Below are 15,518 nucleotides of genomic sequence, written 5' to 3' on the forward strand. Positions count from 1 at the left end.
CTCTTCTTCTTCGCCCTCCTTTTTTCCGCCCCACTCCAATGTCTGGGGCGGTGTGTCATCGAGGTGGTGTTCCCGGTTTGTACCGAGCCCTCCACCCCGCTGGCGACCTGGGGATCCTGTTCAGATCGCCCTTGGAGGGGGCCTTCCTGAGGACGCCCTTGCTTGCTGGAGCCCCCCTGGGGCCCCTCCTCCTTCTCCTTTACACATTTCATTTCTGGTTCCATAAAGGTCCCACGAATAGCTAGGAAAACAAACGGTCCACCTCTACAGAGCCCCGCATGAAGAGGTAAGGCTTCCTTCCCCGAGGTGCGCCCGGTACCTCGGGGTTGGGATCGGTAGAGACTGATTTTCTATCCAGCCATGCATCCCCTAGGCCCGACCCCCCACCGTAGGATTCTAAAAGAAATCGACTAGGGGATAAATCAGCAAATTAATGGATTCAGATTTATTGATTTGCAATATTAGATTAATTTACTAATAATGTATATGATGTAAACCAGAAGATGTTGTATATAAAACACTAAGGATCCCAACGCGTCGCGGATTTTGATATTGTTTTGTTATTCCTAAATATGTATTTTTTCAAAAATTTCATTTTCAATTTTTCCGTTCTGTTCTCAGTGAAGTGGCGATTGCTGTTTTTGATTGATTTTTAATATGTTGTACTTGATTATTCTTATATCTCCAAGCCATTGCACGAATATGGCTTCAAAAAAATAAAAAAAAGGAAAAGTGCTTCATTAGATATGAATTACGCACCGCCACTGGCCTTCAAGTCTGCAAGCGATAGAGTGGCTTCGAGTTTGCGGGCTTCTGCAATCGGTTCCTTGAATTCACTCTATCATTTTTGCATAGAGAGAGAACGTGATATATAAATTAGAACCTCAATGCTAACTGACGCATTTAAAACCCAATTTTAGGCGTACATTTAGTAATCGAAATTCTTGGGTACTTCTTACAGCAATAGGAAAATATCCATAAAATTTAAATTTTAAGGTGCAGTAAATTATATCACTCAATGTCATTAATTAAAATAGCGTTTTGGTAACTCTAGCGACGTCTAGATGTCGCTGAACGATAAACTTTATTAAATGCACATTGTGAACGATCGATTGATTTTCCCTTTATAAACTCAATTTATTGTACTAATTTATTTTTGCACAATTCTGTTCAAAAATTTAACGAACAGCGATAAAGATATTAGGATTAAATCTATATATCTGATGGCTAGCAGGGCAGAACAAAAATTTATAGCACTATTTGATCCTTTAAAATAAAATGCTACCACGAAAATCGGGTCAGTTGTGTTGAAATAAATTTTTGTTTTGTCGTCAATTAGTAATTTGAATTTAGGATTTCAGGTTATATAGGTTTTACGTCTATACGTAACCAAAAGGAGCATACAGTTCTTGCGCCATCTACACCACTACGTTGTGAAAACGAATCTTGGCGCGCGATAATGAAACTTGAACAAGTTTCAGCGGTAGTGGTCAGTGGTCGTAGGGTGTTACACTCAAAGCTTCAATGTAATTTGAAATTCACGTTTAAGGATATTCGAATCACATGTTGAATAATTATTTTACGCTGTAGGAACAAGTTTGTGCAAGTGACATTTTCCAAGTTTCTCAGAATGGTAAGTGAAGTGTATTTTGTATAATTTACAATATTCGTTTTGTTGAGACAAGATGATTTTTAATTTGTAATTGTAAAAAGCAATTCTTTCCTTTACCTAGCCAATGCTTTAGCAGATGTATTCATAATAATGAACATTTTGCACCCAACTAGCTAAAAATTGGAGAATTAGATTTTACCACAAAACCCACCATTCAATTGGGTGGGTTGCACACGGTGCCGTGTAGAACATGAGACATACAAAATAATATCAACTGTAAGATTATAAATGACACCAAAAGAGGAAGGTTGCATTTACTCTAGAAACCTATTATTAGAGTTTGCAGGCTTTTTTGATGACTTGACATCAATGGACACTCTGTGGTTTGTTGCGTAAGTCCCAGGTAAAAGATCACGGCAGAATCACCAAATGCCTTGAGCCCTATTGATTCCTCTAGCTTGTTTCGAAAAGCCAGACTAATTAATTTATGATTTGATTGAGTTGACTGTTACTTGATGATAATCCATTACATACATAATTTAATAAAAACAAACACTTGCTTTAAGATTAAACTTCCTTGATTTAAAACCAACAAAAAGAAAAAAACATATAAATTTCTCCATTTATCATAAACCCTCACATACAGACACAGTAATTCACAATTCTTCTAACCATGCATACCAATATAACATTTCCTCTTTTAATAGCTACTTATATAGATTACTTCAGGTCCCTCTCAATCAAGAAGATTACGACAAGGATTTAAATATAATTTAATAAATTGCATTGAACAACGGTTACGAACCCAATTTAATTGACTCACTAGTAAAAAAGAAACTATATAACAACGTCATGAATCTAGTCTTTCCTAAACAATACTCTAATAAAACACACAAACATTTTAACACATTAACTTATTTTGGACAACCAAGTGAAATAATAGCTAAAAAACTTAGAAGGCTAAATCGGAATATTGCTTTTAATTGTAATAGGACATTAGGATCTGTAATTAAAAATAATAAAACGAAAATACATAAGTTATGTAAATCAGGAGTATACAAATTACCATGTGGATCTTGTCCAAAAATATACATAGGTCACACAGGCAGAAGTTTCAAGAAACGGATTCAAGAACACAAAAGTTCATTCTTGAATTCTAAAAATGACTATAATTATAGTAATCATTTAATAGAAACAGGACATTCCTTCAATAACGATGTTAAAATATTACAAAGTCAAGGCAAAAGCAAAAAACTTAACTTATTAGAAACAATAGAAATTAATAAACTGAAATATACAAGTTTGCTACTAAACGATCAAACCGACTTAAATAGTTCTCCCCTCTTAAACCCTTAGATACAGATTCTACCTGCAGTATGGATAGTCTGTAATCAACCCTGTGATAGTTTAGAGATTCTTTCTGAAGAAGGTACAGTGTACCGAAACAATTGTCAAAGCAATAAACTGTGTGGTAATCTTAAAGCAAGTGTTTGTTTTTATTAAATTACTTATAATTAATTTATGAATAGTCTACATGTAACTGTGCTTCTATGTGTATCTAGGTGTTTAAACTGGGTACTGGGTGCTGGGTACTTTCAGCAGTAATAAATGAGCCATAAAATTTAATAATGTAATACTTTATTATAAGAATAACATATGGACAAATAAGTGGCATGAAACTTACAGCAACCCTTAATATATAATACACAAAAATTTAGTCAGATAGTATTTGTGGCTTAAGGTGTAATCTATCTATAACTGTTTGTGGCATACAATATGTAGGGTTTACTTTACCTATACTTTCGTGACCCAGAAGTGAAAGGGCTGCTAAGCCAAAGCATGTGTGAAAAGGATCTGCCACATCCCCTGGCCTATCAGCAAATCCACCTAAAAAGAAAACACTGTTACTTGCATTCAAAGCATTTTATGAGAGTCAGACAAAGTAACAGTAAAAATTGTACATACCTGTATCTGTATCCTGACAAGCAAAAATAAAGCTTTTTAGAGCTTCCTTATCAACCCATTCTAGGCGACCTAGAATGGACAAAGAAGAGAGCACCCACCAGGAATAACATACATCTGGCAATTTCTCTGGTCTTCCATTTAATCCTCCTGATGGCAACTGTCTTTCACAAAGCCACCAAGCCAAGGTATCTCGATCTACTAAATCTAACCTGAAAAAACACGATTAAGTTTAAAAAATACAGGAAAATATGAAGTAACCTATTCGTGATTGACAAGAATCCAATACAGCAATATATCAACCCTGCATGGCTCTCTGATAAAGGTCGGGATCCAAAGCCTCCATCAAAATTTTTACAACTAGCCACAAATTCCACTGCTGTTTCCACGTCAACTGCATCAAGTCGGTTCACTAATGATAGAGTCATGATTGCACAACATGAAAACCTTGTATCAATTTCACCCCACTTGTCTCCAGAAAAGCTTCCATCTGGTTGCTGGAGGCTCGAAATATACTTGACTACACCTTCAACGTCGATAGCGTCTAACCTGTCGTATGTGCACAATATTTGGACAGCGCTCAAAGTGTGGAGAATGTGAGGATCATGATTTATACATGCGCTTATCCCCCCCGAGTCTGGATCCTGACAAGCCTTAACATATTTGACTATTTCGTCTTTACCTTGCACCGGGGAAGCGTTCATTAACTCCAAAGCGGTAAGGCCCCAATACATGCCCGATACGCGCAAATAGTCTGTCATACCATATTCAAAGTCGTCCTCATCCTGCCCGTATGCGTTGATGAAATCTATATGCCTTTCAAATAGAACTTTTTTGATAATATCGTCGCTCAACTTTACGTCCTTGATTAACGTTGCCATTATCAGCTTATTTTTTGATTTTTGTCCGAGGAAAACATTAACCTCAATTATATATATACATCACAGATCCACAAACTGTAGTAGGTACAGAACACCAGTCACAGAATGCGTATATTGTCTTACGCCAACGTTTATTTTAGTACCTAATGATTCCGGAAATTAATGTACCCTCAAAAATAACTCAAAAGAACAGCTTACCGGAAGTGGAATTAGAGATAAAAGGCGATTTCTGGCTCAGTTAAATATGTTTAAGGGTGTGATTTCGAAGACGGCGACAGCGACACCTGTTGTTACTGTGTTGCGACTCCATCGATCTTTTAGAATCAAACGGAGTAATGTCGGAGTCCGACGACAGGTGCCGCGCGACAGTTTTTATCCAACATGTCTAAGCAACCGACGAGGCTACCGGTATTTGTTCAGTAATGTCGTGTCGTCATAGATATGGACCCGCAGATTTTTGACAAAAAATTGATTTTTTCTACTCCCATCTGTAAAATACTTAATTATGCACCGATCTAGCGTGCGGGAAGCGTCTCTTTACCACGTCAGTTTCGTTTCCCACGGATTGGCCACTTCGGACATTTCCGGGATTTTGCCACACGGCTTTGGGAGCAATCGTCAGTTATTCTACTTTTATATTGTTCGCCTCTTTTTCGGCTCTACAACCTCGAGGTCCTTTTATAAGTTTCAGATTTCTTTTTCCACTTCAAATTTGGTCGTTTTCTTAGAGCTAGCAATAATTTTTACTCAGTCATCTGGCAAACTAAATGCCTCATCTTCAGGGTGCTCTCCGCCGTAGAAATATTAGGAGTTTCTTTTTCGCTTTCCGCTGTATGTTTTCCACGCCGAAATAAATACGTTTCCTTAACAAAAAAAACAGGGAACAAGGGTTTATGCTGCTACATCAGCGCAAGTTTGTATAAAATGTTCAGATTCAATTCAATTCAATTATGCGTTTCAGAAAAATGTTGGGCTCGACTGCTAGGATCATTCGCCTTGCCGACTTCCGTCGAGGATCTTCGCTTTTGGTCATGGACCAACACGTACAAAGAAGACATATAACCAATATTTGCTCAACTAGCAAAAAACAATTTTGACCGATACCAAAAAAACCGACACCCCCCCGCTACATACCGGACCAACAAGGCCCATCCGGCCTCCATACCGGCGTGAACGGGGAAAAGCGAAGGGATCGGCGACTATTATCACTTTAAAACGTTCACTTAACACTGAAAACACTAAATCCAACTAGTGTAGACTGATTTCAAACGGAGTTTAAACCGCCGCGTGCAATGCTCCACCGCAGAACCAAATGTTAAGCTGTGCCGCTCTGCTTCTGAGCGACACAATTGTAGTTTGAAATTCCTACGCCAAATGGCGCTAGTATTTCCTCGCACGCAAGTATATTTTTAACCGATTCACAATTAAGTTTTTTAGTTTGCAACAATGGTGTCGTTTTGAACACTTAACAAAAATATTAAAATTATTTTAGAATATATATTATATGATTAAAACTGCTTTAAACTGGCTTTGACTTTTGAGAATATTTAACGAAATATAAATATTTTACATTAACTACTAATAACATTATCTGCCACTTTTTATTTCTCAAAAATATCAAAGGCTGAAGGGTAACAATTGGTTGCGAATTTTCCACGTCACGCTTACAAAAACAAATTTTAAAGTCCGTAAAGTGCCATGAAACTTTGACAGTTTTTATACTTTTTTCTTTTATTAATAGGCGACCCTATAGGGCGTAAAAATACACCAAACGCAATTTGTTCTAAAACGATCATTCGCAATGAGTTTTATTCCTTAATTGGCTTGTTACAATAACTACACTCTCGAAGTTTCATAATTAGTAATAGTTTTAAAACCAACACATACATCAACGGCATATACAATCGCATTTTTTATCTTTTCGCGGCATATTTATTTTGCTACCAGGAAGCATTAATCAATTGCCACACAACTGCCAGTTTATTATTATTTGTAGGTAATTATTGTGATAACGATAGATACCGCGTGTGAAAACCTGAGATTTGTTGGAAGTGCTTTCATTAATATCGTTGATTTTAATTGTGGAGTGGACGGGTATATCACACGATCGATAGACAGTTCGATAAAAAAATTAACTGTCGATAAAAAAAGTAACTGTTTTTTTGTTGTCGTTGCCATTTCCCCCTGCGTTATATTATACAGGGTGTTATTTAGGAAATGTAAAATGTAAAAGGTTATTATAAATGTGTCTAAATGCTTCGTTTCGAGATACATGTGTGTCAAAGTTTTATTTTTGTTTTTCCCGCATAATTTCTTGCACGTCAGAATTGTTTCACCTTTTGCGTGATTAATTCAACTAAAATATTTCGAAAACTGTGGCAGCAGCCTTCGAACTTCATTGTATAATAACAAGATTTGTTTCAAATGATATAAAATAATTTCTTGATTTGTTTTTTGGGTTGTTAAGTGGACCGATACGATCAAAACGATTTCATTCGTTCTTTGTTTAAAATAAAATAAAATGTTTCTCCACGACAGGATGTAATTTACAAGATAGCACAAGATATTACTTTCGTGGCGTTATTTTTGGACACTTATCGGCAGAATTGATTATCCATCAGCGACTCCTTGGAACCATATACTACGGTTTTCACAAAATCTTAGTTTAAAAACGGGCTAACGCACTGCAACTAAAAATGGCTTGAGGTGCTTATTAACTTTAAATGTCTCTAGTCTTAGTCTATTATAATTCTGGGGCGACTATATTTATACATATGGCGAGAAAAGTACTACGTTATGTTGGCGATTTGCCGGACCAGCTTGTAGAGATCGCAGAGAGAGATCGAGAACACAACACAAAACGAGCCTTGCAATAAAAATGTTTATATATTAATATAAAAAATCCATGTAGTAAATAGTAAGCGCATAATGATTTACAAATTCAGACCATCCGGGTAAAGCAAACGGTTTTTTAATATCGATAGTTGTCGGGTTTAAAGGGTCCCTCCATCGGCACTCCTATATAGTTCGCTTGTTTTGGGGTAATTTTTTCGAGCCTCACCCCCAGGTATTCCAGGTGAAGTCTGGCCACTTCCTCGTCCAAAAATTTGGGCAATGTGTGCACGTCCACCGAATACGCGTTAGTATTGTTCCAGAGCTCCATCTGGGCGAGACATTGGTTCGCAAACGAAATCGACATCACAAAAGATGGATGTCCATTCGCGCAGCCCAAGTTCACCGCCCTACCTCCCGCTAATAACACTATATGCTTTCCGTTTTCTAATTCATAACGATCAACGCCTGGTTTGATCGGATCCTTCGACTTGGCATTATCTTCCAACCAAAATACGTCCACTTCAGAAAAATGTCCCACGTTACAGACGATGACGTTGTCGTTCATGTCAACGAAGTGCTCTCCCCGTATAATGTCCCTGCTGCCGGTGCTAGTTATGAAAATTTGTCCCAGTTTGCTCGCTTCCGCCATCGTTAACACTTGGTACCCTTCCATCGCCGCCTGAAGGGCATTGATCGGATCGATTTCTGTGACGATGACTCTGGCGCCCAAACCTTTCAGCGCGTGCGCGCAGCCTTTGCCGACGTCGCCGTAGCCTCCCACGACGATTATTTTGCCAGCTAACATGATGTCGGTGGCCCGTTTGATTCCGTCTATCAACGATTCCCTGCATCCGTAGGGATTGTCGAATTTACGCTGGAAAGAACGTATGATCAGAACACGCCACCACAGCGACCGAGATGAAGTCTTATACAATCTTTTTAAGCATATAAATATTACCTAGTGGTGTTTATTGGGGGCCTCTGATTATGAAGTAGAATCGCAACACCTCAAAGAACACCTAGTAGGCACTATCTACTAGATTTATTTACTAGAATATCATTCCGGAGAGTTCACTTTTTTCGCAGTTTTTTGGTGAAATAATCCATTACTTTATAATCAGATTATCATCTTAAATCAGTCGGAAAACTGATGAGAATATTAATTAATACATGTAATAATATTTTTTTCGTTGTTATTTCCCACATATTGACAACACACCTTATTTACCTTTTAAAGTTTCTACCCTTAAATGTTCCTATAGGATCTAGTTCAATGAAATCGTAATTACCTTTGTCACAGAATCGTTAACGTTGATCGCGGGTATCTTCAGGCGTCCCTCTCTGATCATTCTGTTTAGATTGTGAACTCCGGTGGTCGTTTCTTCGCTAAGCCCGGCGCATCCTTTCAAGTACTGGGGGAACTTTTGGTGCACGAGATTGGTGAGCTCGCCGCCATCGTCCAGTATAAGGTTGAACGGTTTACCGTCGGGGAAAATCAGTGTCTGTTCTATACACCAGTCGTACTCCTCTTCAGTTTCCCCTTTCCACGCGTAGACTCCGATACTTCGTGCCGCCAGAGCCGCTGCCGCAGCGTCATTGGTACTGAACCGGTTGCAACTTGACCACTGAACCTATAATGGGGAGATGTCTGTTCTGAGCTCGAAAAGTTTAGTAGTTCCATTAGTCATAGTGACGGGATATCAATTTAAGCAGTTCTAGAAACTATTTTTCTCAACCTCTTAGGGCTATTAATTGTTATGGTCCGTTGGTAAAATGGGAAATGCTCACCTCTGCGCCAAGATCAATAAGCGTTTCGATCATCACGGCAGTTTGGACGGTCATGTGAAGGCAACCAACTATCTTGGCTCCCTGGAGAGGTTGGGTTGTCTTGTATTTCTCTCTCAAGGCCATCAAGCCGGGCATTTCGTATTCAGCCAGGATGATTTCTTTTCGGCCCGCATCCGCCAGATTTAAGTTAGCTGATGCGAAAAGAAACATCAATATTCACCAATTGTCGGTTAAGAGGATTGTAAGCAGAAGCAGCTATTTCAGAAAAAATCTAACGTAGTCTACATATTTCCTGACATTAGAAAACTAGGTGGTCTAAATGTCTATATTTAACATCTTCAGATATTGTTTCCCATTTCCAAGCCAAGTCGAAAAAATTAGAAAAAATCAAAAACGCACTCACCAACTTTAAATGGCACCTTCATCTTTCAGTTTTCGTTTCTATTGGAACTGCGATTTTAAACTTGTTTAGACGGATTGTTTGGGCTGTGATAAAACCGTTGCATTTATACTAGATCGATTGCTACGTCACTTGTTTAAAGTAGTTTCCAGATATTATCAAGACAATGATTTTCGCAACAATTCAATTGATTACAACATTAAAAAGTAGCGGCAGGGGGCGATAATGTTCGATTAATGGGTTGATTTTTCGCAATTTTTTGAATTTATCTTGGGGTTTGACCTCTGGACGTTCGCAAGTGTTCATTGATGATTTTATTGATTTGAAGTATGTCGAAAAATTAAACAAAGGGCAGATGAAGTGGTATATGATTTTACTAAATTGCCTCATTTTAAAACTAAAACTAAACAATAACAGATACTGTCCAAACTGCATGAATGATTACCTTGTAAAGAAATGGCTCAACACCAGCGGCGTGCGGAAACGACATTTTTACATTTTTTCCAGAAAACATAAACATTTTTCTTTAGTCTTCCCCTAGACTGTCTTTGTTTTGGTTAGGAAAATAGAAAATTTAGATTATTGCCTCCGAGCACAGAATACATTAATCATAATAGATTGGCATACTGGTGTAAAGGGATAACTTTGTGCTCAACAAATGATGTATTGGCTACTATTGCGCCTCCCTTGCGGAGGTTAAAAAAGACAGATGTTTCAATAATGATATGCCACTACTTTTATAATATTTTTTTAAAGAATAAAGAAATAATTAAATAAAATAAATTGACATTTTTAATATTTCAAAAAAAAATAGGCAGCAACAAACATTCAAATAAAAAATATAATAGCAATCGAACCGTTCTTATCGCGTCACGTAATTGGGTGGGTGAAAAGATCAACATCAAATTGGTTCGTTATTTTGCTTAATTCTGCGGAAATGAAAGTCGTAAACATATACAGGCAAATTCCATTCAGAATTGTTTTTCTTACAATTGCTTGTCAACCTAGATTTGTCACCCCTTTCGTACACGTGTATATCTTTATGGAATGATTTGGGTCATGAAAACAATAATTTTTCGGCAAATATTTTTAGATTACGTTGGGAATCAGATAATAATTTTGTTCCGAACAATTTTCTTATATGGACGAAACAAACTATCGAATTTTTCAGTATAGGTGGGTAAAATTATGAATACCTTACATTCAGATTTGTTACCAAAAAGTAAGTCGTAGTGGAAAAATTCGCTTTTTAAAATTAATAATAATGGCCGATGGATAATAATCGTGCGTCAGTTTTAAGTAAACACTTCACACATTTAGAGGTTATTGGCAATAGGAAATTAATCATTAGCGCGTTTAGCTATATGAATCTAAGGTAATGTCGTAATACAATAATCAAGTGAAAAGGGAATCCCGTTTTTAACCAACACACGGCGCAGTATTGAGTTGAGTATAAAGTTCTTAATTCCGTTTGCAAAATGAACCTTCGTTTTCATTTTAGTATATTTTCACTCGAAGAGGCTCTTAGAAATGCATTGCAACATGTCTACCGATCGTAAAACGTATACATTAACAAAGGCATTATATCAACACGTTTTAAATTGTCCACGATAGTTGTTATCAAGGGAATTTGATATTGAATTTAAAATTACGCTGCCCTATTTATCGCATGCGACACGTCTTAAATTTAGAAATTAGGAAATGTTTATTGTTATTGTCCTTGTTTTCACATCATATAGTCTATGCAATATCAGATTAGTCTAAACGAACGTAACCAAAATAGTTATCAGAAAATCGTCTAGACAACACTCGCCATGATTTTAACGTCATTGGCGTAAAAGTAAAGGAGTCAATGGAGCAGTGGTTCGTATTTTTATACTCTGTTTTCTAATGTGAATAATTGAACTAAAAAACTGAGTGGTCTTTGCCATATTCCATAGACGTAGCAGTAGTACATAGATTGTTATGGGTCCCTGAGTGGCAGGTAGACAGACAGGTAGTAGACTTACTTATGCCTTAATATTTAAAATTAGAATGGTAGCTTTTAATAAAGGAAGACGAAAAGAAAAAACATGAATATATATGAACTGAACTAAAACAAAGGTAAAAGATTACTGACATTGGTAGCAAAAATGGATTTGTAGATGGTGGCTTAAAATTTCAATCAAAACGAACAGAAGATTATCATGAAGACATGAATGCAGATGTTTTTGCAGACTACTTTCCGCAAATGCTGGAACTTATTGTGTTATTTCTCTGAATACTCAAACCAACATTAGCAAATCAAGTACCGTACATAATAGATTTTTAAAAAACCTATTTTCTTATTATTATTACTTCTGTATAAGCTTTTATGTTGTTGATCTTAGAATAATGCGTATCTCAATTTTATGCCCACCTCAATAATTATTGTCATGTATAATTATTATATATTAATTATTCCTATAAATTACGCCGCTGTCGCATTACTTTCTTTCGCGAAACTCGTCTTTTTATTATATGCAAATTAGTGTTACCCTAATTTAGAATAATCCCTGTCATTGCAAATTTACCTTTAACTCTCGCATTGCCACTATCGAGGCATGTTGGAAAAAGTAGCACCGTACTAGATAGCGGATCTTTCAATTCAGCAGAAAATTCAAAACCGTTTGCAAAATAATCATGTCTAACAAAATCGGTTGCCCACGGTTCATTGATGATGATGATGATGTTGATCTTGTGAACAGTATAGAGCGACCAAGGTGTACTAGACACTAACCTATTTTTCTTGCTGCTATACAGAAGTCTCCAAAACATGCGATTTTGAACGTTATGAGTCATTTGACCCCAACTGGTGTTCAAGGACGAGGCTACTATGCATCCTGGTTAAACGCGAAAGATAAGTGTTGGCAATTGTTGATTTGTAATTGAACCGCTGAACTTTTTATTGCTATTTAATATATACAAATATTCGATATGGATGGAAAATTTGCGGTTATTTCTTTAAAGTATCGCAAATAAATATAACAATTTTTGGCTGCGGGGCGTTCTTATTTTTTCCTTATTTTGTATAGAACTCGACCATGTTGGTTTTTACCACTTTTACCTGCTCCAGATCCTAATTTAATTTACTAATTTATAAATCAATCAAATGATCTTGTGTCACCCAATGTGTGACACAAGATCAACTCTCCAAATTTGTAGTTTGTTTCTTTTACAAGGCTATAGTGATAGTAAATGATATCTAAATATTTAATTTAACTTAAAATTAGATGTAGGTATGTAGATATACCATTGGGAAATTCGATTTGTTGTGGGAAAAGTATATATAATTACTATTAAAAATTTAAGATTACCTATACTAATGCCGATAGGGTGTTTTTTTTTTAATTGGACACTCTATATCCAGAATATCAGGTTAGATATTTGTGGTGAACTAGACGTAGGACTGTTCTGAAAATTTGGTAGTGTATTTACTTTAGCCATGCGACGTTGAAGCTTCTTCGAAAAATTAACATCAACTTTCATGTTTTTAAGTGAAAATCCTATATATTTTTCTATAGCGCCTCCCTATCTCCATTTTCGAAAAATTAATTATATTTCCTATTTTTTGTTCATAGCTCCAATTAAATATTTTACAGCCATATTTGAATATTTAGCAAGCGGTGCTCAAAATCTGCGATATTACAGGTGGAAACAAAAATAATCAAAAATTCATTTTTTTAAATTACAACTTATATTTTATCAAGCATTCTAAAAGACAATTAAAAAACCCTTCAAATGGAAAATTTGGAAAATTTTCTGTTAATAGATTATTATTAATACCTAATATTCTGAAACTGTCCAAAAAGCTCCTAATGGAGTAAAATGTATATTCGAATGAAGTCTTGATGAATTATTTTATTTTATTTATTTTTTTATTTATATTCATATGATTTATGTTTCCTAATTTACAACCAATGAAGAAATACGACAAAACCGCAACAGAAACAAATTTACAATTTTGAAAATGCTGACGTGGCGGTTTGGATGTATTTTATAATGTTTCCATGTTACGTTTGAACCTTTGACCATCTCATTCTACCTGCATAATTTTTTTGGTATGTGGTTTGTGGGAAATGACACAAGCATAGCATGTTAACGTGACATTCATTTTATCGTATTTCCAATGGTATAATCCGAATTTTTGTAGAAAGCGAAGCATTATTTAATGCAATACATTTAATTTTAATTGGAATCGCTAATCGATAAGTAAAAGGATATTTTTACAGCATTTTAAAGCATTCCCTATGAGATCAAGGACCGATGAAATATTGTTGCATCCATAAATCGCGTTGCTTGTAGTTGTTAAGCTGCTTTGTCGGTAAATTGTAAATATATTATTGCAGTTCTTCTAACTTTATGATAACTGTAATAATGTATTTGTGTATATATGTTTATATTAGGTAAGTTTAAAAAATAAAATTTTTATATCGGAATATTATTTTTAACATAATTGTTATTTTTCTATAGGGACATCCATTAACAGGGTTATTTGTTTTGTGTTTGAATTTGAAGTCGGTAAGTTTTCCTCCAAACGAACTGTTTTTTAAATCTTTATCGACACAAATCATACAACTGGTGTAAATGAATGAATATGACTTCCGAAGTAGTTTAACATTTTTTTCGTCAGATGTCTCATTGAATTGTAAAATCGACAATGAGCCAGTACCCCAATTCATTTGAAACCAAGTAAGATATTCTTGTAACAATCTACTCATCTCATCTCATTTCATTTCAAGTTTGAAAGATTTTTCTCAAAAGTTAAGACCTTCGTCGTAAATGAGAAATCTTTGAAAGCTCAAGCTTGGTATTTTTTCAACCCAGAAATTTTCGTTTGGACTGTTGAAAATATTCCTAGAAAATTGAGTTTTGTCTATACACAAAATTTTCTTTTTGAGTTAGGATTAAGAGAGTTACATTCTAGTCAACATGTCTCTCCGCCATGGTTTTGTTGGAAATTGTCACAATATAGGTATTAACTGTCAATATTTCAGTTTCATTGATAATTTCATGATTACCCAAAGCAAATTGCAGAAACTTGCTTTTTTCTCGGAATTCTTAATATTCAGGTATGGAAGCATGATGTGTCATTTGAAGTTGTTTTTAATTGGGTTGATAAAATATAGGATATCATATTAAACAATGAAAACTTCATTGTTTGTTTTCACCGGCATAATCGGACATATTTAATCCGCCTGGATATTATAGAGTTGAGTTGTCTACATAAAACTATTGCATAAGAGCTTCATACACTATAGGCAAAATTTCAGTTCTGAACGAATTCAACTTTGACTGCAATATAGAATTAAGTTTTAAGCAAAAAATAGGGAAAATCCTTAATTTCTTGAGAATTGCTAAAGATATAAGTACTTATTATACAAAAAATCGGAAATTACAATAATATACTGGATATTAAAAATGACTTTTGCAGAACCAGGAATATTTACAAAGAAATGTTTTTGTGCACATTATAAAATAACTTTGTACGAAAATGTTTTTTTTTTTAATTTTGTTATTAATTTTCTCTAATTATTACTGTTGGGTGACGAAAAAAGAATAATTTTTGAAAAATTGCGGTAAAGCTGTATTCCAAATAATTTACCGTTTTTAAAAGATTGTTATTTGTGCCTGCAACTAAATGTGATATAAAACACGTACAGAAAATTGTTGTCAATAATCACTCGTAACTCGACGTAGGAAGATTAACTAAAATAAATTATATTGTCAGTACAGTCGATTTAAAAAAAAAATACTGGCTAAAAATTTTTTTGTGCATGTGGCATAAATTTACATTTTACTGTTGTTTATATAATTGGAAATAATTTCGCAAAACGTTTATAAAACTCGCTGACAGAGGGCGCCAGCTTAATTTAATTCTAAGGTTTTGGAGTATCGCTATATTTTATATGAAATTTCGGCATAATCGTTAAATGAATATTAATGTTTTCAAAACTAGAAAATGTTAGATTTACGCCAGATAAATATTTACCGTAGTTTGTAGTAACTTTAGTTCTACAGT

At 35.2% G+C, this 15,518-nt stretch overlaps 2 protein-coding genes across 2 annotated transcripts; both read right to left on the reverse strand.

The window, feature by feature from the left end:
• Positions 1-3,251: 3,251 nt before the first annotated feature.
• Positions 3,252-4,655, reverse strand: LOC132696310 (geranylgeranyl transferase type-2 subunit beta). Its single transcript, XM_060661062.1, has 3 exons — positions 3,836-4,655; positions 3,578-3,786; positions 3,252-3,499 (listed from the first exon to the last, which is right to left on the reverse strand). Exons 1-3 carry the CDS (start codon positions 4,453-4,455, stop codon positions 3,327-3,329), a joined length of 1,002 nt encoding a protein of 333 aa, XP_060517045.1. The 5' UTR covers positions 4,456-4,655; the 3' UTR covers positions 3,252-3,326.
• A 2,262-nt stretch (positions 4,656-6,917) lies between these two features.
• LOC132696308 (adenosylhomocysteinase-like) lies at positions 6,918-9,570 on the reverse strand. Its single transcript, XM_060661058.1, has 4 exons — positions 9,482-9,570; positions 9,079-9,269; positions 8,580-8,921; positions 6,918-8,164 (listed from the first exon to the last, which is right to left on the reverse strand). Exons 1-4 carry the CDS (start codon positions 9,501-9,503, stop codon positions 7,427-7,429), a joined length of 1,293 nt encoding a protein of 430 aa, XP_060517041.1. The 5' UTR covers positions 9,504-9,570; the 3' UTR covers positions 6,918-7,426.
• Positions 9,571-15,518: the final 5,948 nt, after the last annotated feature.

The sequence above is a fragment of the Cylas formicarius genome, unplaced genomic scaffold (assembly GCF_029955315.1).
Source record: "Cylas formicarius isolate icCylForm1 unplaced genomic scaffold, icCylForm1.1 PGA_scaffold_1__22_contigs__length_36826433, whole genome shotgun sequence".
Classification (NCBI taxonomy): Eukaryota; Metazoa; Arthropoda; class Insecta; order Coleoptera; family Brentidae; genus Cylas; species Cylas formicarius.